General features: G+C 40.1%; 1 protein-coding gene, 1 long non-coding RNA gene and 1 pseudogene across 2 annotated transcripts; all 3 read left to right on the forward strand.

Annotated features, from left to right (window-relative positions):
* The first annotated feature begins 2,618 nt into the window (after nucleotides 1-2,618).
* On the forward strand, nucleotides 2,619-3,215 carry LOC113071291 (uncharacterized). Its single transcript, XR_003280070.1, has 3 exons — nucleotides 2,619-2,734; nucleotides 2,908-3,021; nucleotides 3,126-3,215. It is a non-coding gene; the product is annotated as an uncharacterized LOC113071291 (long non-coding RNA).
* A 1,221-nt stretch (nucleotides 3,216-4,436) lies between these two features.
* LOC113071295 (NLR family CARD domain-containing protein 3-like) lies at nucleotides 4,437-5,116 on the forward strand (annotated as a pseudogene).
* A 5-nt stretch (nucleotides 5,117-5,121) lies between these two features.
* Nucleotides 5,122-21,820, forward strand: LOC113071296 (NLR family CARD domain-containing protein 3-like). Its single transcript, XM_026244666.1, has 3 exons — nucleotides 5,122-6,139; nucleotides 21,241-21,289; nucleotides 21,812-21,820. Exons 1-3 carry the CDS (start codon nucleotides 5,175-5,177, stop codon nucleotides 21,818-21,820), a joined length of 1,023 nt encoding a protein of 340 aa, XP_026100451.1. The 5' UTR covers nucleotides 5,122-5,174.
* Nucleotides 21,821-22,532: the final 712 nt, after the last annotated feature.

Genomic DNA, 22,532 nt, shown 5'->3' on the forward strand with positions numbered 1-22,532 from the left:
CTACGATGATATCTCTTCAGCGCACAACACTAGCAGGACAAACTACTATTATAATGAGAAGACCATTATACTAAAATGCTATAAATTATTAGAGTTTAGCTGTCGTGTTTCTGCACATTGTTTTGTAAAGAACACGTCCACAAAAGGAGTTCATTCAGAGCCCCGCAGATGTGCATTCATGTGCATTCGGGCCCTTTTTGCAAATAGCCTATAAGTCTTAATATTACATAGAACGTATAAATAACGTAATGTATTCTACAAAAAATTATGAGTTGAATTCCATTGATTAAAAACTTGCTATCAAATGTGTCACTCTACTGTCATCTTAAGCATGCGCAGCTCAAAACAGAAATGCAGAACATTAACTGCTAATGTTTTAGACTAACATTATAATGAGAGCACTATTGTAAAAAATAATAATAAAATTGTTAATTGTTATGGTTTCGCTGCCTTTAAGTGTTAGTTATCTGTTCATCAAAACAATAAACATTATTTACCCCGTTTATAGCTGCAAGGTGTTCATTACACATTTTCCCTACACATTTTACAGAGCACTGGAGATATGTTCATGTGAATTCGGGCCCTTTTTGCAAATAGCCTATGAGTCTTAATATTAAAGTTATTTTGTATAAATAACAAAGCGTATTCTACATAAAAGATCTGTTAACATCAGTAATTATGCTAGTCGAATGTCTGACTGGACTCTTGTTAATGTATTTTGCCCCGCCCCCAAACATATGATTTGACTATCAGTTGAATATCGGCAAGATAAGAAAATTCCGTTTCGACTATGAAAATCCTTAGTCAGGGACACCCCTAGTTTTATTTAAAGCCTCTTCATGTTGTGATCAAACAGATGATCAAGTTTGTCTTTATCAGTGAATCACAGAAAGCTGCAGATTCTGATATTGTTGTCACAAGCAGTGAAATCACTGTTTCTCATTATACCTTCAGTGTATCTGTGATTCACAAACATTATTTATCATAAATTCTTAACTCTTTGAGAGAGAAACTATCACTCAGCATCAGCAGACAGTTTAGATAAAATATTATGGTAAACTCTATAACCGACTCATTCAATGAAATCAGCAGCATTTCTATTTCATTAACGCTTTTACTGTAGTTCACTCTACAGTAAGTGTTAAACAGCAGAGTTACAGAAATATAAATAACTTGTGCTGAAATCATCTGAAGTTTAGAGACGTTTATCTGAAGGAAAGTAACCCTGAACCATGATTCAGAGAAATAAAGCTGTTTCCTGGAAACATAATCCTAGAAACAATCTCAAACACAGAAACACAGTTTGACACTGGATTTTCTGTTGTTCATGTCACTATAACATTTTTAATTAGCAAAAAGCAAAGCTAACAACCATCAAACCCCATTTAAGGTTTATATACTGTATATATATATATATATATATATATATATGTGTCTGTGTGTGTGTGTGTGTGTGTGTGTGTGTGTGTGTTTATGACTCAATGAACAGGCTAACAAGATGAGGACTATATCTCTTCTATTGAAGTGTTATAGTTTATGCTGATCTTGATGTGTGTAATGTGTTATTATCAGTTGCTATTATGCATTTAGTATATATGCTATTAACATAGTTTTTAGTTCCAGCTCATGAAAAAGATATAGCATTCCACAAATCACCATAAATATGCTAACAGACATGCACCATCTGTAAATATATGTATAAAACATTGCATAAATGTCATCCTTAAAGTGTGTTTGTGCAGAGAAAGCTGATTTTGCATAAGCACAAATAAATCCTGCAGAAGATTGTGTTTACATTCATCTGCACCCCGTCTCCTCCCTGAAAAAACTAAATATGGAGCTTAAAACACCTCGTTTTTTATGCATAACCTCCTTTGTATTCAATTACATATGCATATTCAATCTCACACTTCAGCTGTGATGTTTAGCCATTTTAAACATACAGAATTGATTATTTACAATACAGAATATGTTGAAATGTTTAATAAAATTATTTACAACAATGTAAGGCTATTTGCTGTAGTTGTTGTGATTGTTTTTCTCTTCACTTGTTTGTCAGCGGTGGAGATCAAACTGTTCAGATCCATCATGGATGAACCACAAACATCTGGAGATAACCTTTCTTTTCCAGGACACAGGTACTTTGAGGAACACATTAAATTACCTTTTATGTTACAAATAAAAACTGTGTATGTTTTTTATAAGTTTAATATTCCTTTAAAAACAATAAGACCATATATGCTCCAAAAGTATTTTTCATACAAATATGCTTTGAAGTATATTAAGAAGATCGTCATAATAAATGGTTAAATCTGTTCTGTTTTAGTTCAGTTCATCAGAAGAGATCAGAAGCAGAGTCCAGCTGTGTGTCTATGAAGAGTGACAGGTCTATGATTCAGCCAGTGAAGTTTAACATTGGAGATACACAGCCTGATCAAAGGTTTAACATTTGCATTAAAAATATGATTATAACATGAAATGTAATATTGTCATATATTATCACAGTTTGGTTCACTATTTTTGTATAAACAGTGAATAAAATGGGTACCAAGTGTTCTTTACACAAAATCATTTGCATACAATAATTTAAAGGATGAATTTTAATCTCTCTCTGTTTTAGATCAGTTCATCAGAAGAGACCAGAAGCAGAGTCCAGCTGTGTGTCTGTGAAGAGTGACAGGTCTATGGATCAGCCAATGAAGTTTAAGAGTGGAGATACACAGATTGATCTCAGGTATAATGTTTGTATAAAAATATGATTACAGCATGACATTTTACATTATTATATATTTTCATAGTCCAGTACACTAGTTTTGTAAACTGTATTAACTGATTACAAAGTCCTCTTTACATACAATCATTTGCATACAATAATTTAAAGGATTGAAATATCTCTCTCTGTTTTAGTTCAGTTCATCAGAAGAGACCAGAAGCAGAGTCTAGATGTGTGTCTGTGAAGAGTGACGCGTCTATGGTTTGTCGAGAACAATTCAAGAGTAGAGATACACAGCCTGATCTCAGGTATAACATTTCTGTAAAATATATGATTTGAAGATATGATACAGAATAAATGAGACATTAGGCTTATTAACTCATGCAATTATGTGTATTTTTTTATTTTACAGCAATGAAGTCCTCAACATGTTTAGATTAAATCTGCTGAAGAAGTTTGCATGTCTATATGAGGGAACAGCGACACAGAGAAACCCAACACTGCTGAACAGTGTTGGGGCTAGTTACTCAAAAAAGTAATATATTACATATTACATATTACTCTCAAAAATAGTAATGCCTTACTTTACTTTATTACTCCCTGGAGAAAGTAACTAGTTATATTACTAGTTATATTACTAGTTACATCTTTTTTTCTTAATTACTCTATGATTGCCTGAGATGCATCAGATGGAGGGAGAACATACAAAGGAGGAGTGTTCTTTAGGGTCTTTATCAGTGGCGGCTCCTGCCAATTCTCTCAGGGGGGACAAATGTTTGCTCTATTAATGAGGATAGGTCACCCATTCAATTGATAAATTAACGGGTAGTTAAAGATGTAAAGGGAACCGAACTACTATAGTATTAATTAAAAATAAACTGACATTAGGAATCAATCTCTTGCACTCCTTATTTTTCTATATCCGTGTTAACACTATTCATCAGCATATGAAGACTAACACTAGGATGTGGTTTTTCCAAAAAATACTTTTTACTTTTCGATTTCAGTTTAATAAGAAATAATTGAAGTCACATAAATCACTGTTTACACAACTCACTTATATTACTGCTCGTCAGTACACCTGTTCTCTAATCAGCGGTTAATTCCATCAGGTGCGTGATTTCACATAGAGCAGCTGTTACTACACAGAGCCGTTATTAACTGAGAAGATGCGCAAATCCAGTTCATTTTCAGCGTTTATTGGCACGGTTGTATGAACATATGGTTCACGCACCTGATGGAATAAACCGCTGATTAAAGAACCGGCTTTACTGAGATGCGCATTAACGAGCGGCCGATCGTGATCGGAGCACTCCTACAAAATAATTACTGAATCTCCACCCGTCGAAACTAGCTTTCTGTTGCTGGGAACCTTCCTCTGAAAAAGAGCTTGCCATTGTTGACGCTTCCATTTTTCCCCATCTGTCTGAGCGTGCCGCTCTGCTGCCGGCTGTCGACCAATCAGTGATGGTAAATGATACCTCATGCCAAACCCAGACCAATCACTGTTCCATTCACGCCCTCCTTCCCTTCCCTTCTGTTCTCTGTGTTGTGTTCCTTGTGTGTGTGATGAAGGTGCTACTGGCAAATGTAACGCAAGTAACTAGCTTGGGAAAACTGTAATAATATTACCATTTTCAGACGAGTAATGCCTTACACTACTAGTTACTGAAAAAAGTAATATTATTACAGTAACGCGTTACTTTGTAACGCGTTACACCCAACACTGCTGCTGAATGATATCTACACAGAGCTCTACATCACAGAGAGTGAGAGAGGAGAGATCAGTAATGAGCATGAGGTGAGACAGATTGAGACACAATCCAGGAGAGCAGCAACAGAGGACACAGCCATCAAATGCACTGACATCTTTAGACCTTTACCTGGACAAGACAAAGCCATCAGAACTGTGCTGACAAAGGGAGTCGCTGGCATTGGAAAAACAGTCTCTGTGCAGAAGTTCATCCTGGACTGGGCTGAAGGGAAAGAGAATCAGGACGTCCAGCTCATATTTCCACTTCCTTTCAGAGAAATCAACCTGATGAAGAACAAAACAATCAATCTTTCAGATCTTCTTCATGTGTTTTTCCCTGAAACTAAAGAAATGGAGATATCCAGTGATGAATATAAAGTGTTGTTCATCTTTGATGGTCTGGATGAATGTCGTCTGTCTCTGGATTTTCAGAGCGATGTGAGGTTGTGTGATGTAAGTGAATCAGCCTCAGTGGACGAGCTGCTGATGAACCTCATTGTGGGGAATCTGCTTCCCTCTGCTCTCATCTGGATCACCTCCAGACCAGCAGCAGCTGATCTCGTCCCCTCTGAGTGTGTCCATCGAGTGACAGAGGTACGAGGCTTCAATGAGCCACAGAAGGAGGAATACTTCAGGAAGAGAATCAGTGATCAGAGTCTGGCCGACAGGATCATCTCACACCTGAAGTCATCAAGGAGTCTCTTCATCATGTGCCACATCCCTGTCTTCTGCTGGATCTCAGCCGCTGTTCTGGAGAAGATGTTGAGTCAAGCAGAGAGTGGAGAGATTCCCAAGACCCTCACTCAAATGTACACACACTTCCTGATCCTTCAGACCAACATCAAACATCAGAAGGACTATGAGAAGAAGGTGACAGATGAAGACATGGTCCTCAAACTGGGGAAACTGGCTTTTCAGCAGCTTATGAAAGGAAACCTGATCTTCTATGATGAAGACCTGAGAGAGTGTGGCATTGCTGTGACAGAAGCAGCAGTGTACTCAGGATTGTGCACTCAGATCTTCAGAGAGGAGTTGGGCCTGTATCAGGGGAAAGTCTTCTGCTTTGTTCATCTGAGCCTTCAGGAACATCTAGCAGCTCTATATGTGCACCTCTCCTTTACAGTCAAGAGGAGAAATGTGTTTGACCAAACTATACAGCGATGGTTGTCCAAGATTTTTAACCAGAAGAAATATAATTCACTATCTGAGCTGCATCAGAGTGCTTTAAAAAATGCCTTAAAGAGTGAGAATGGACATCTGGATCTTTTCCTGCGTTTTCTTCTGGGTCTCTCAGTGGAGTCCAATCAGACTCTCTTAGGAAAACTACTGACACAGACAGGAAACTGCTCCTACAACATTGAGAAAACAGTTCAGTTCATCAAACAGAAGATCAGGGAGAATCGCTCTCCAGAGAAGTCCATCAATCTGTTTCACTGTCTGAATGAACTGGGTGATGATTCACTGATACAGGAGATCCAAGATTATCTGAAATCTGGAGAAATAAGAGAAACCAAACTCTCCTCTTCACAGTGGTCAGCTCTGGTTTATGTGTTGCTGACATCAGAGCAGAAGATGGATGTGTTTGATCTGAAACAGTTTAATGGAGCACAACATACAGCAGATGATGTTCTTCAGAATCTGTTACCTGTGGTTAAAGAATCCAGATCAGTTCGGTGAGTAACACCTTAAAACAATCACTGCACTTTAAAAACATGATCACATTTGCATGATCGCATGTGCAAGAAACAAAAATGGGGAAAATGTCAGAGAATCACATTACTGTCAGTGAGCAGGAGATGTGTGTGAGACACAAACTAAAGCAGCTGAGAAAGTGTGTGTTTCTGTGTGAGAGCTGATGATGAAGAGCTCAGTGTGGAAGATGAAGATGAAGGAATGAATGTGAGGGGGTCAAAACTGACAGCAAACAGATTTCTAACGATGTTTATATGTTTTTTATTGTCTGCGTTACTTTTGAATTTTTGACATTTGAGTTTTCACATTTGGGGAACATAATTCTAATTATTCTTAGACCCTAAGAAAACATTTACATTTATATTTAGTCAATTATCAGACGCTTTTATCAAAACCAACTTACAAATGAGGACAATAGAAGCAATCAAACCAACAAAAGAGCAACAATATTACATTAGCAGCACACTTAGCAAGTATTACTTTTTTTAATAATAAATACAAATAGAAATAAAATAGAGTGCTAGTGTTAGAGAGCACTGCAGTTCACATTGCACGTCGGACCCGGCATATTGCCGGAACATTGCCGGGTCGCCTTCTGTGTGAAAGCAAACACATCCTGGGATTGATTCCGGCATTGAACCCGGGTCGGGGACCTAGTAACATTGCCGGATTCAACCCGGGTATAACCCGGGTCAACCCAGTATAACGTGCCTAACGTTTTCGACTTGTACATTACACATCACGCCCTGATGTCACGTGTCGTTACGGGATCTTTACGGGTTGTGTGTGAAAGCACGCACATATCCTGGCAGTTTGAAAGTGCAAAATCTAGCGACCCGGGAACAATTACCGGAACACTTTACCCGTGTATTTGCCGGAATGGCAGTGTGAATTTGTTATTCCATTTGTTATTTCAGCAGTAATTATAATTGTATTATCTCATCCCATTGGATAGAATAAAGCAAGAACAGGGCTCAATATGAATGCAATGTAATGTGTGCATTCAGCATTTATCTTTCATTTGCATACAAACAAGCTGCTCCAGAAGACAAAAAACTGATGATGTACATTGCAGGTACTCTTTTATATCCATAGTGCTCCGGTAATGACATCATAAAATGTCGTCTACCAATAGATTTGTTTTGTTTGCACACATGCTTCAGACACCAGAAATGCTGATGAACTTCCCCATAACATCAATACAAGACACAGTGTCCTGTTCCTCCTCTCAGGGAACCATGGTTACAGTCATATTTTGAGACGTTCTCTGTCTTTTTAAATGAAAACACTTAAAATCATGGGAAAACACTCCATGATTGTTTCGCCATTTGATCTCTATGAATCTGTAGCCTATGTTGTGTATTGTCATTTCATTCAGAGTACTTGTAAACCAGATTTGGTAATCTGAATCATTAGCTGCGTCCATATGGACCCTACTGATCCGATCGTAATAAGACTAGAAGCACAAACAGAATAAAAAAAGTCACATGTAAACAGGTCAATCTGACTGAATTAGCCAGATCTAACTAAAATTTAAATCGGATTGTAAGGGGTAGTTTATTCCTTTTGTAATCCGAGTGAGAGGACACGTAAAAGCTTGATCGGATTGAAACCCAACACTGGAAATTACTTTGCACGTGCAGTGACATAAAAATTGCATAATTATGAGCTATTCTTCCTGGTGAATAAAGTCTCATAAACGAGTATCCATTCATTATAAAGCAACCCTTTCACTCAGTGTCTGTGAAGTGGAGCTGCACCAACATCCCCCGAATGGTTTTGGGTGCAGGAAGGGGAACTTTTACTGCTTTATAAAGTAAGAAGCACCCCAACAATTCATGTGCTGGTTATCGCCTAATTAGGACCCGAAGTAGATAAATATCACGACAACAGCAGGAAACTGTATATTTATGCAGTGTGCACGTCAAAAGAGTAAATCCGATCATAAGCTTGTTACATGTAAACACGAATATCAATCTGATCACTGTATTTGCCATTTATTTAATCACTACGTTCAGATTTATCAATCAGAATAAATTAATTTTGATGGGAGCAAAAAGTTTCCAATTGGCTCATGAATGGTGAATGGCTTGAATAGTTCCTGTATCCAATTAAGGCCCGTCTTCTGAAATATGTGATTAGATAGCTGGGCCAGTGTGTGCTGTGATTGGTTAGCTGGGCCAGTGTGTGCTGTGATTGGTTAGCTGGACCAGTGTGTGTTGTGATTGGTTAGCTGGCCCAGTGTGTGCTGTGATTGGTTAACTGGGCCGGTTTGTGCTGTGATTGGTTAGCTGGGCCAGTGTATGTTGTGATTGGTTAACTGGGCCAGTTTGTGCTGTGATTGGTTAGCTGGACCAGTGTGTGCTGTGATTGGTTAGCTGGCCCAGTGTGTGCTGTGATTGGTTAACTGGGCCGGTTTGTGCTGTGATTGGTTAGCTTGGCCAGTGTGTGTTGTGATTGGTTAACTGGGCCAGTTTGTGCTGTTATTGGTTAGCTGGGCCAGTGTGTGTTGTGATTGGTTAGCTGGCCCAGTGTGTGCTGTGATTGGTTAACTGGGCCGGTTTGTGCTGTGATTGGTTAGCTGGGCCAGTGTGCGCTGTGATTGGTTAACTGGGCCAGTTTGTGCTGTTATTGGTTAGCTGGGCCAGTGTGCATTGTGATTGGTTAACTGGGCCAGTTTGTGCTGTTATTGGTTAGCTGGGGCAGTGTGTGTTGTGATTGGTTAACTGGGCCAGTTTGTGCTGTTATTGGTTAGCTGGGCCAGTGTGTGTTGTGATTGGTTAGCTGGCCCAGTGTGTGCTGATTAACAGCACTCTGTGCCTGGGGTCCTCTTCATACATTGCTTATTACATCCAAGATTAAATGTCACATCCAAGATGATATCATTGCGCTAATCAGGATCTGACTAATTCGGTTCTTCGAACTCACCTGCTGTTGATGATTAGTATGGCTGGATTGAGTTATGTCATGGGTTGGTTTAAAAGGGGCTATATATCAATACTCGAAACCACAATCAGCAGCAATTGGCTGCCGGCAAGATGGCAATGTAATGACATCATATAAATAAAAAAGACACCTGATGAACAACTTGGCAAATTTCTGAACATTTATAAGGAAACAGCCAAGTGAGAAAAATAGCTTAAATTTTATAATAAATGAAATGTGCATTGTTTTTTTGTTTTTTACATGATTCCCAATTATTTATATTCCTGATTCATAATATTTGTACAGTCTTAATTTTTTTTTCAATGTAGTAATTAGCTATACATTTTATATTTAGACAAATTTGTTACGTGACAGATTTGATGAAAGTTTCTTAAGGATCAAGATCATGTTATCTGCATCTCCTGCGCTCCATCAAGCCACTGCCATAATAGCCGTCATTACTCAAATTAATGCACGACTCTACATTATCTGAATAGCATGTGTGTAAGTGTCGAAAACAATTATAAAATAATAGTGTTATGACAAATAAGTATTTCAGTATGTAAAACTAGCTGTGTCTATAGTAGGCTATTATGGACTACACAATAGAGCTTAAGGCCCAATCCCAATTCTACCCCTTCCCCTTTCCCCTACCCCTCCGTTTTGCGCATTCACGTAAAGGGGTAGGGGTGTCTCGGTTCTCTTTTGGTTGGAGGGGAAGGAGTAAGGGGAAGGGCCAGATAGTCCTTCAAATGAAGATTTTTCAGGACCACACTTCAAAAGAAGGGGTATGAATTATCTTGGCAACATAGCTGCTACAGCGAACAAAAAGACACATAAATTTAAGCTTTTTTGTCATAAATAAAGATTTTAAAGAAAATTAATCAATTGTTTTATGTAACATTACATTTTGAGTTCATATTAATGGTCATGTTACTCAAAGAAATGTTTGCAAAAAATCACTAATATTTCCTAACGTCATATCATTACAGACTGCATGACAGTGCCACAGCATATGTCTGATCAGGGCGATAACTGCCGTAGACATTGATGGTCCCCCCAGTAATTAGAAATCGCTAAACCATTTTCTCAAATATTGCCTATTCGAGAGAGAGAGAGAAATGGAAGTTGCGTGTATTCGCGTCTGTGCTTTTATCTTTTTAGAGTGAGTTTACTTAAAAACAGCGATTGTATCCTTTCATTGCTGGAAAATATAACATAGCATTTCAGTATTTAAACTGTATTTAATAAAAATCGTGGGGCAGCGTTGCCAAGTATATTTTCTCCTGGATGTGTGAGCTGCGTGATTTCCGATATGTGTGTGTGTGTCAGTAAGCAGCTCATTGATAAAGAACAATAATTAAAGGCTCTAATGCACACCAGCACACCAGTAAATGTGTGTATTGTAAGAGCTAGACGACGAATGATGGCATGTGATGTCATGGTGGTGGTGTCCCAATCCTTAGGGGAATATTTTCTCCCCTACCCCTTGATACTCTGTTTCAAGGGACAAGGGGAAGGGGTAGGCGAAGGGGTATAAAATAGAATTGGCATTGGGCCTAAAGGGTTAGTTCAACCAGTAATCTAAATTATGTCATTTATAACTCACCCTCATGTTGTTCCAAACCCGTGAGACCTCCGTTCATCTTACGGAACACAGTTTAAGATATTTTAGATTTAGTCCGAGAGCTCTCAGTCCCTCCATTGAAACTGTGTGCACGATATAACTGTCCATGTCCAGAAAGGTAATAAAAACATCATCAAAGTAGTCCATGTGACATCAGAGGGTCAGTTAGAATTTGTTGAAGCATCGAAAATAAATTTTGGTCCAATAAAAGCAAAAACTAAGACTTTATTCGCATTGTCTTCTCTTCTGAGTCTGTTGTGAGCTCGTTCACTGCAGTGTATGATATCCGGCTCATGAATTAATCATTTAATGTAACCGGATCTTCTTGAACCAGTTCACAAAATCGAACTGAATCGTTTGAAACGGTTCACGTTTCCAATAAGCATTAATCCACAAATTACTTAAGCTGTTAACTCCCTCTGAGTTAAAACAAACCAATATCCCAGAGTAATTAATTTACTCAAACAGTACACTGACTGAACTGCTGTGAAGAGAGAACTGAAGATGAACACCGAGCCAAACCAGATAACAAACAATCTCGTTCATGAGTCAAGAACCGGTTGCATCTGTTTTCGGATCACCAGTAGTTCTTTCAGACAGTTTGATTCAATAAAGCAGTTCAAAACGGTTGACCAGTTCTTTTGCATTTGACGTAATGACGTCATTTGTGATGATTGCCCTTCATTCAAGCCTTTGGTTTACCCGCGCTCATAACATTAGCACAGAATCAGTTCAGAATTAATCCCCAAAAGAACCAGTTCGGTTCAGACGCTCTGTGTGTCAATCTGCTTCACGCTGAATCACAGATGCGCAGTATCATCAGATCCTCGGTTCTCGAATCAGACCTATAGACCTATAGTCCCATAGAAACAGTTCTTCACTCATGAACGAGTCAATCTTTTGTTCGTTATATGGCTCGGCTCAGCTCTACTACACAACATTATTATTTTATCCTTTAAATTATTTTTTTAATTATTTTCCCTGGATTAGGATGATCCTCTTTTTATAAAGTTATCTACATTTTACATGATTTATTATTCTAAATTGTATTATAAGTTACAAGAAAAATGATCGGTACATGAAACATCAACTGTCCAGGTGTTGTCAGGTTGATGCTGTGTTTCTGTTCCGGGACTTATTTTGATGTTCTTTTCATCATAAGTTACCTTGTTTCTAGAATCCTTTGATTATTTCCTGTGTATTTTGTTTCCTTGGGGCGCGTTCAAGCTCAAACTGGTGCGCAATGTTTTATCAGTCAGCAGCAACATGCTTATAAACCATGCGGTATTAAAGAGACAGCTGGCACAAATGTAATTAACATCTAAATAAATTCACAAGAGCAAGAATATTGTTTTCACTTGATTATTTGCATTAAAGGCAAAATAACTGAAATAATAAGAGCACATGTATAGATCTGGAACTTCTTTAAGTCTGTCTAAATATCATTTAGTAATTGCATTGTCTTCTAGTCCATATCCTTTCCTTAGGAAAGTGTGCTAGACACTGATTAATGTAACATAAAAACACTACACATATTTATATATTTTTCTATTGTGTTATGGAGTTACACTTTTCTATACTTCTCTGATTATATAATGGAATATAATATTACAATAATATTTTAAGCACAACAACAGTGATTAGCAGTAATGATGAGCTGAATACTCAGAATAAAAATAATATGGTTAGATCATAACACAGTCTTGGAGGTAAGAAGTGGATTAACCTTTACCTGAAATGTTTGTCTTTTCATCCTGAAATACTACGCAAATGTTGGATCACAATAATTAGGAAACCACAGTTTCCACAAACCCCTTCACTTGATTGGGATGTTCTCTTTTATTCTGGAAGTCAAGACCAGAAACTGTAACATTGAGCATATTTTGCAGTATTAAACACGTATTCATACCGATTTCATCAGGCTCAGAAAACTCTTCAAAAAGAACACAAAGAATGGCATTCTCAGCTGCCATAGTTGCAACTCTTGCATCATCACAACAGGGTGTTCAACGCACCACCGCTTCCATTTAAAAAATGGTTTTCAGCATTTTGTTGGGGCTGAATGCAGCCCTGGCTTCTAAGTATGTTCTTGTTTGTTTCTGTGACCGTATTACAGTCAACTCATCCTAATAAGGCCCATACTCCAGGCTTTCAACCAAATGAAAAGGACGAGCAGAGACAAAAATCACAGATAACAAAATTTATTAATCAATTAAATTACTAAAACCACATTGAGCTCGACAGTAATAATGAAAAGACCCCTTTGACCAATGGAAACAGGTCAACGAAATGGGCTTTGTTGTGGTTGGCTTACATGGGCCGCCCACCATACACTGACCAACACAAAAAAAAATTCAAAAAATACAAGAAAAAAGGAAAATAAAAAAAATAAACTAATCAAGTTAGTTTATTTTCTCTGATTGCAATAACCAATTTACTGCTCAAATAATAAACAAACACTTCAAACCAAATAAAGAACACAATTATGTAAATCCACCCAACACAAACCAAATAAGCCAAAATAAGACAAATTAAATAAATAAAAAAAACAATCACCCCCAATGACTACACTACATTCTTGAGCAGTTCTAATGTAAAGCAGATCAAAGAAATAATACCACTCAAATAACAAAATAATCAAAATACTAAATCAATTCAAAAACAACCTAAATGATAATAGCTGATAATTACAACAAAACCGAAAATAAAAAACAAACAAACACACAATTTCAGTTAAACTCACACACACACAACAAAATACAATCAGCAAATAAATGAAAATCAAAAGGATTGCGTCACCGTTAATCTGCTCCGTAAGTGAGCGATGTCAATATGCAGGAAGCAACCCAAATACAATAACCCCAGATTACTAAATAACTAAAGTTAAACCACACATAAAATTGCGCCAGCGAGGTGGCGAACACCATGCAATCCTGAAATCAAGTTACGGGTTTAGAGCGGCAATGAAATGCTAGCGGATACATCACCAATTACCGTCCTGGGCAAATGATAACGATTAGAATGTTTCCCAGCCGTTGTCCTAGTCGATCTCCGTACGCCCTGTGCCCCCATAGTAGAGACCTCACTAGACGGCGAATTTAGACCAGAAACTAAGGGGAGGGTACCTTCAGATGTCACATTTGGAACAACCTCCACAGCAGCAGGCGGTAAAGGTTCGATAACCACCATCACAAAGTCCCCCTCATGCAAACATTCCTAAAAAACTTGTCCCTGTAAACCTAAATCAACATGATAAGCCTGTTGTACAGTTTCAGGAGCCAGCTTCAACAGGGACCTATGCACGTGTTTTACCCGAGTGGGCTCATCCAATGAAGATATACTATACACCTGACCACCTTCCTGAGGAGCTCTTACTATTTGATACAGAACAGTTGACCACAAATTCTGAATCTTGTTACGGCCCCGAACTCCACACTCACGCAAGTGTACTAACTGGCCCACGATTAGTGGTTGACCCCTTACTATCTGATCATACAAGTTTTTCCTATGTTCTGCAGCGGCTTCAAGACGGGCTTTTACCCGTCCATATGTTACTCTTAGTCCCTCCTGATGCCTAGCCACCCATTGTTCCACACTACCCCCAACTGGATCCTCTACTCCTGCTAGCAGAAAATCCACCGGCAGCCGTGGAGTTTGCCCAAACATCAAAAAGTGAGGAGACTCACCAGTAGTCTGATGGATAGTGGTGTTATACGTAAAGACCACCTGTGCCAAGTACCGAGTCCAGGAGCGTTTCTGTTCAGGTGGAAGGGAACGAAGGAGACCGTGCAGAGTTCGATTGAACCGTTCACACTGTCCATTACCCTGAGGATGGTACGGAGTCGTGTGAGTTTTCTGGATCCCATAAAGATGACACAATTGGGCAATCACTGCACTCTCAAAATTTCGACCCTGATCAGAGTGAAGTCTGGCTGGCACACCCAACTTATAAAACCACTCCTGGACCAGGACATTGGCTACGGTGGTCGCCCTCTGGTCCCTAGTTGGCACAGCCAATGTATATTTAGAAAATATAATATTATATTTCATAATTAGGTCATAGTCATAATTAGGACGCTTTCTCGTCCATCACTAGATGGTTCTAAGGTGATAAAGTCAACTGCCACTATTTGGTTGGGCTTAGATGCCAACAAGTGTCCCATAGGGGCACGAGCTATTGGATAACTGGGCTTTGAAATAGTACACTGTTGACAGTTCTGACAATGCTCTCGTACATAGGTGCTCATATTTGGCCAATAGAATCTCCTACGAATTAGCTCGTAAGTCCGTTCCCTGCCTTGATGGCCATGCCCATCGTGCAACTGCGTATATACCTCGTTCCATAAAACCTCTGGTAATACCAATTGGTCCACCTCCTCCCCACCATCAGGAAGTTGGAGGTGGCGGTACAACAATCCCTCCTTAACAAACAATCGACCCCATTGTCGCAAGAGCTCCAGCCCAGATTTCGACATTGACTGACGCTCCACCTTAGAAGGGTACTTATTTCTGGAAAAAAATGCAAGGAACTCACTCAATGTTGGATCATCTAACTGCATCTGCTGGAGCTCTTCCTTAGAATGAAATGGGAAGGCGACAATGGCATGTTGCTCTGCACCTACCAACTCACCTTCATCCTCCTGTTGGATGTCAACTGTATGGAGTATCTGGGGCAATGGCGTACCAAGGGACTGCGTCCGAGTGCAGGAGGAATACTGCCTTGATAATGAGTCGGCATTACCATTAACCCGACCAGGGCGATACTTTACTTCAAAATCAAAAATTGCCAACTGACACACCCACCTCTGCTCAGTTGCACCCAACTCGGCTGAATTCAGGTAGCTCAGTGGGTTGTTATCTGTATAAACGGTACACTGATGACCCAGGAGATAATCCTTAAATTTTTCCGCCATCGCCCATTTAAGGGCAAGGAGTTCAAGCTTCATGGAACTGTAATTTTCCATATTCTTTTCTGTAGGCCTCAGCCCTCGGCTGGCATAGGCCACTGGTCGTAACTTTCCACCTTGCTCCTGACTAAGCACTGCCCCTAATCCCAAATGACTAGCGTCAATGTCAAGCACGAAGGGCTTTGTAAAATCGGCATAGGCCAACACCGGAGCTGCCACCAATTTCCCTTTGAGAGACTGGAATCCCTGCTCACACTCTGGGGTCCAACAGCTCTCTATGGGTCTACCTGAGCCCCTCTTTTTCTTTGTCCCACCCAACTCCGCTACCAGGCAATGCAGAGGAGCAGCCAACTTGGCAAACCCCTCTACAAAACGCCGGTAATAACTCACAAAGCCCAAAAATGATCGCAACTCTGCAACGTTACTAGGTCGCCTCCATTCTGCCACTGTGCTAATCTTACTGGGATTGGTAGAAACTCCTCCTTTTGAAACCACGTGCCCCAAGTAATGAACCTCCTGACGGAAAAAACAGCATTTCTCCAGTTTGGCCTTTAAGCCCTCCTGCTGTAACCGGCTAAAAACCAACTCCAATCGTGCAAGATGTTGGGCAACATTGGTGGAAAAGACAATGATATCATCCAAGTACAACAATAAGGTTTGGAATCGTTGATCTCCAAACATACGTTCCATCAACCGTTGAAATGTACTTGGAGCATTGCACAACCCGAAGGGCATCCGATTAAATTCGAAAAGCCCAAAGGGTGTGCAAAAAGCAGTCTTACCCTTGTCTTGCTCTGCCACAGGAACCTGATTATAGCCACTTACTAGATCAACCGCTGAAAACCACTGAGCCCCAGAAAGTGCATCTAAGGCCTCTTCGATGCGGGGCAAGGGAAAGGCATCCTTCCTTGTCTCTTGATTTAACTGTCGGTAATCGACACATAACCGTATGTTGCCATCTTTTTTTTTACGACAACTATAGGGGAAGCAAAGGGGCTACTACTTTCCCTAATCACCTGACTCGCAAGCAATTTTTGCACATGATCCTTAACCGCAACATAGTCAGAAGGGGGGATTCGCCGATACCTCTGCCCAATAGGAGCAGAATCCAAAAGTGGGATCTCATGTGCAATCAAGTTGGTACACCCCAAATCAGAATCATCTGTTGAAAATACAGATCTATATTTACCCAACAGACCCCTCACCTGATTCTGCTCCTCTTCGGAGAGGTGCGAGAGATCCATCTGCTGGATCACCTCTTCCACGCCATCAACACCTCCAACTTGTGAAGAAACTACAGCCTGTTGGCAATCGACAACACCTGGCCGAGTAGCAACAATCTCCCCTGGCCAGCTCATTGGCTGGACCTGACACAATGTCCCCACCACTTGTTGTGGTTGCAGGAAGACATCAAGTTCACCTATGTTAACCATAGGGACTTTAGTAATACCACCTCTCACCGGAACCAGGGATACAGATGCCAACAAGCCAGATGGAAGTGGATTCCCATTGTCTAAAGGCTCATAAAGGGCCATAGACAGTAACCCACACTGTACAGCACAAGTAACTGGAACAAACTGCAAGGAGTTTGCTGGAATGCGGACCACATGTTTACCCCGGGCACGTACAGGCCCCCCGCTAAATTCCGACCCCTGAAAGCAACCGGTCTGACAACATTGAAGTGCCAATGTCCATGCTGGAACTTCTTTAACTACAGGGAGATTAAACAACTCTTGGCCATGTTGATTAAACAGCTCCTGAAAACACTCACCTATAACATTCATCCCCAATCGACCTGGCAACCCTGATGTAGAAAGAACCTGAGGAGGGTCCTTTACAACAAGGACACCCTTATTGTGAATACGTCTACCCAATACAACAAAATCTAACTCCAGGTATCCTACAAAAGGAATAGAGAGACCATTAGCGGCCCGAAGCTGCAACCATCCACATTCATTCAACCTTTCCTTACCCCAGGGCTCAAAATGAGCCAGGAAGAAGCTCTCTGTGACAGTGGTTACCATGGAACCTGTATCCAATAAGCGTGGAACATTAACCCCACCCATATTAACTACAACTGAGGGGCACTTACCCAACAAAGTAGAGGGTCCACTACCAGTGGGGGCAAGGGCCCCTGAGCCAGGCCATATGCCTTCCGAACTGTGGCTCATCAGTTCAGAGGGTTGCAGTTTTCCGCCTGCCCATTAGGAGGCACTACATTCCCATGTGACAAACGAGCCCGTTGATCTCTAAACGGAGTCTGTCCTAGTAGACAATTACGAGCAATATGCCCAGGCTGATTGCATCGCCTACAAATGATAGGGCCAGGCTGCCTGGGACGGTTACCTACACTCTGGGATTGCAGTTGCCGTAAACTTTGAGTCAGTTCATTAAGTTGTTCTTGCTGGGCCCTCATCATTCTCTTCAGTTCTGTGAGCTCTGAAACGTTTACCTCTGATGGACTAGAGGAATCTATCGGTCCCTGTACTCTATACTGAAGAACAGAGGAAGCTGGGAGCGAATGACTCCTCTCCCTCCTCTCCGAATGAAATCCCTCACCCACCCATCTAATTGCCTCTTTACTAACATCCAGAAGGGTGGAATCAGGGTCCAATCGAACAAAACGTTTAAGCTCCCACCGCAAACCACTATCCAGCACATGCTCTACAAACTGGTCTCGAAGTAAAACCACTGCATTAGTCATACCTCCGGGGGTATGTTGTACCAACTTATCCATTAATGCAAAAAGAGCATGGGAATACTCGCCCTTAAGCTGTTTACGAGAAAAAAAGTTTTGCTGCAGGGCAATATAGGACTGTGAGCACCCATAAAGTTCCTTCAAGATAGAGAACACCTGTTCTGGTGTTTCCCTATCTTCTCTTGCCCTATACTTAATCTCATTCTTGGCAGGACCCTCTAAATGATCTATAACAAATAATGTCTCTTCAGCTGAAGGCAGATGTCGAACCCGCAAGCAGGCTTGTATCTCCTCCACCCATTCAAACACATTGTCTTCCCCTCTACCACTAAACATACGACCCCTCCGTTCCCTAGGGACGTAAACGACTCGTTCAACTATGGGGCTAGGGGCAGGTAGGACATTCACAGATGAGGGGCCCGCCGCTCCAGTAGCCTGGCCGGCTTGCTGTTGGTGCAACCGCTCATTTTCTCCCCTCAATGACTGCACTTGCTTTCTCAACTCCTCCAATTCAGCCTCCATATCTACAAGCTCCCCCCCCCAAAAAAAAAAAGAGAGAGAGAAAGAGGGAGGAAGAAAAAAAAAAAAAAAGGAAAACCTTACCACTTAACCCAAATCTCTTCCACTATCACAATCCTGGCTACTTCGTACCAGCTGCTGCTTTGCTGAAAAAAAACACCACAACAACACACAAACATACAATTCTTCTCTGTGACTGTCTCTTCTTGTCACGTCACAACCCTGCCGACTACGCCACTTGTGACCATATTACAGTCAACTCATCCTAATAAGGCCCATACTCCAGGCTTTCAACCAAATGAAAAGGACGAGCAGAGACAAAAATCACAGATAACAAAATGTATTAATCAATTAAATTACTAAAACCACATTGAGCTCGACAGTAATAATTAAAAGACCCCTTTGACCAATGGAAACAGGTCAACGAAATGGGCTTTGTTGTGGTTGGCTTACATGGGCCGCCCACCATACACTGACCAACACAAAAAAAAATTCAAAAAAATACAAGAAAAAAGGAAAATAAAAAAAATAAACTAATCAAGTTAGTTTATTTTCTCTGATTGCAATAACCAATTTACTGCTCAAATAATAAACAAACACTTCAAACCAAATAAAGAACACAATTATGTAAATCCAACCAACACAAACCAAATAAGCCAAAATAAGACAAATTAAATAAATAAAAAAAACAATCACCCCCAATGACTACACTACATTCTTGAGCAGTTCTAATGTAAAGCAGATCAAAGAAATAATACCACTCGAATAACAAAATAATCAAAATACTAAATCAATTCAAAAACAACCTAAATGATAATAGCTGATAATTACAACAAAACCGAAAATAAAAACAAACAAACACACAATTTCAGTTAAACTCACACACACACACACAACAAAATACAATCAGCAAATAAATGAAAATCAAAAGGATTGCGTCACCGTTAATCTGCTCCGTAAGTGAGCGATGTCAATATGCAGGAAGCAACCCAAATACAATAACCCCAGATTACTAAATAACTAAAGTTAAACCATACATAAAATTGCGCCAGCGAGGTGGCGAACACCATGCAATCCCAAAATCAAGTTACGGGTTTAGAGCGGCTTCAACATGGGGATCGTACAGGCATTAACAATGTTCAATGAACTTGCAGGCGCTCGACACAACCACGAGCGTGCACTGCAAACCCGCTTCTCAAACGGGAACGATGATTTAACCGCAGCAAAGCAGCAACTGGCACTCTGAAAAAAACATTAGACATGCATTCGTTTGCTTTTCTTCTTCCTCCCCACTCCTCTCCTATTTATAATCACACCAGAAGGGTAGGGAAAAATAAAATTACCTTTTGCGTGTATAACACTCACATACTCACAGCGGATGCCTGGATATACCCAACTAATCTAAAATAACACCAAACAACACATTAATCACACCTATGAATTAAATAAACTTCCCCACAAACACCCGTATTCTAAATTTATAATTCCCTCCCGTCAATACCCTCCAATTTAACCAAACCTACCTTTACCAAGGAGTGAAGGAGATACAAGACCTACAGCAACAGGTCACATCAGTACAATGGCACAAAGAAAGTGAACTCACCTGAGCCTATATAGCTACGTGATTACCTGACGTAATCAACCACGCACCTGATGCAATCTGTCTGCTCTTTTAAAGGGCTACGCCAGCTATTATTAAAGGGGCAATCCCACTACATTTCCATAGTTTCTGATTAGTTTGTTACCTTTGTCTAGTTTGGTTCTTCATATTAAAAAAAAACAAATGCAAACTTTCTGCAACTGGATCCACTCTCCCTTCTCTGCCTTGCAGTGACATATGTTACAGTATTAGGGAAGTCGTGGCCTAATGGTTAGAGGGTTGGACTCCCAATCGAAGGGTTGTGAGTTCTAGTCTCGGGCCGGACGGAATTGTGGGTGGGGGGAGTGCATGTACAGTTCTCTCTCCACCTTCAATACCACGACTTAAGTGCCCTTGAGCAAGGCATCGAACCCCCAACTGCTCCCCGGGCACCGCAGCATAAATGGCTGCCCACTGCTCCGGGTGTGTGCTCACAGTGTGTGTGTGTGTGTTCACTGCTCTGTGTGTGTGCATTTCGGATGGGTTAAATGCAGAGCACATATTCTGAGTATGGGTCACCATACTTGGCTGAATGCCACTTCACTTTCACTTTCAGTATTACAATTCTTCATAAGACACCTATTTAAAATCTAATGAATGCCATTAAATGTTGTGTTATAGCCTTACATTCTTTCTTAAAGCTAAAACCATCAGATATATTCACTGATCATTGAGTTTAATTCAACTGTATCACACTGTCAAAGCCCTGCCAAATTAATAAACACAGTAAGTAAACACAATTGCTGTTTGTTTTGTTCTTTACACAGACTATGTGGATGTAATCTCACTGCTCAGTCCTGTGAAAGTTTGTCTTCAGCTCTACAATCCTCAAACTCTGTCCTGAGAGAACTGGACCTGAGTAACAATGACCTGCAGGATTCTGGAGTGAAGCTTCTTTCTGATGGACTGAAGAGTCCAAACTGTCAGCTTGAGATACTGAGGTATCTTATTTTATTTCCATAAAATAATTAGCAAAATATTTGATGTGTTTATAAGATTGTAAATCTTGTGGTGAAACATGCATTGTGCATCTGCCCTTTTATTTGATTGGCTGTCTTAACCATTTTGACCTTGATAAACACTGAGGCAGACTTAGTAAGTATTTTGTTATCCAAAATGCCTTACTACAATCACTCCTCCATTTCTCTGGCCGCTCTGTGTCAGTGATCGCTGTGGCTGCCTCCTTTCCCCCTCCCTCTCAAAGATGACACAGGCTTTGAGTGTAACCACCTGATGATTGCCTGTTCTTTTCAAGTCCCGCCTCAGCTCATGCTGAGGAGGCCGGGAACTTATGGTTACGGTTATTTATATGGTTATTATGGTATCTCCCTTTTCCAGGTACTTTGAATGAGTGTTTATGCTTTCGAGGTTTTTAAATAAGCTAGATACGTGTTTGGGAAGATGTTCTGTTATTGTTATGTTGACATGTCAAGAGTTTTCAGTATTATATTTCTAATGCTAATTGTTATTATTGGGATATTGTTCAGCATGTAGCTAAATTTGGTTATTGTAACATTATGTGGCATGCCATGTACAACATAACTGTGATAAAGAAAGCAGGGAATTGACGAGGAGGGGAGACAAATTGCCATTGTTAAACATTTGTTAAGTGCATTTATGGGTTTATTGCCAGTGCAATTGATTTTGATATTTTTAAAAATTGTTTGTTGATTAGCTGAATACTTCTACTTCGCAACACCATGACCCAAACTCACCTCAACAGTGTTGCTGTGTGTAATGTACATAAAGACAAGCTGGACAGTGTAAACAGAAAAAAGGTTGCTGAACACTATGTAGTATAGTAGTATACTTCAAGTTTATAAGTATACATATATCAATGTTCTAGTTAAGAATATAAAAAATGGGATAATCTGCCCAAATAATTAGTGGGGATGTGTCCTGTTCAGTGTCGGTTGTGGTTGCACACAAGACATCAAATCAGTATCCAAGTTACAAAATTACTGTAAACTCTAGTGTTTAGTAGTAGTGCAAAGTATCACAACACTCATGGTTTGGATCATATTATAGATTTTGAGTCATGGATCAGATAATTTTTGGG

This window comes from Carassius auratus, unplaced genomic scaffold, assembly GCF_003368295.1.
Source record: "Carassius auratus strain Wakin unplaced genomic scaffold, ASM336829v1 scaf_tig00006772, whole genome shotgun sequence".
Taxonomy (NCBI): Eukaryota; Metazoa; Chordata; class Actinopteri; order Cypriniformes; family Cyprinidae; genus Carassius; species Carassius auratus.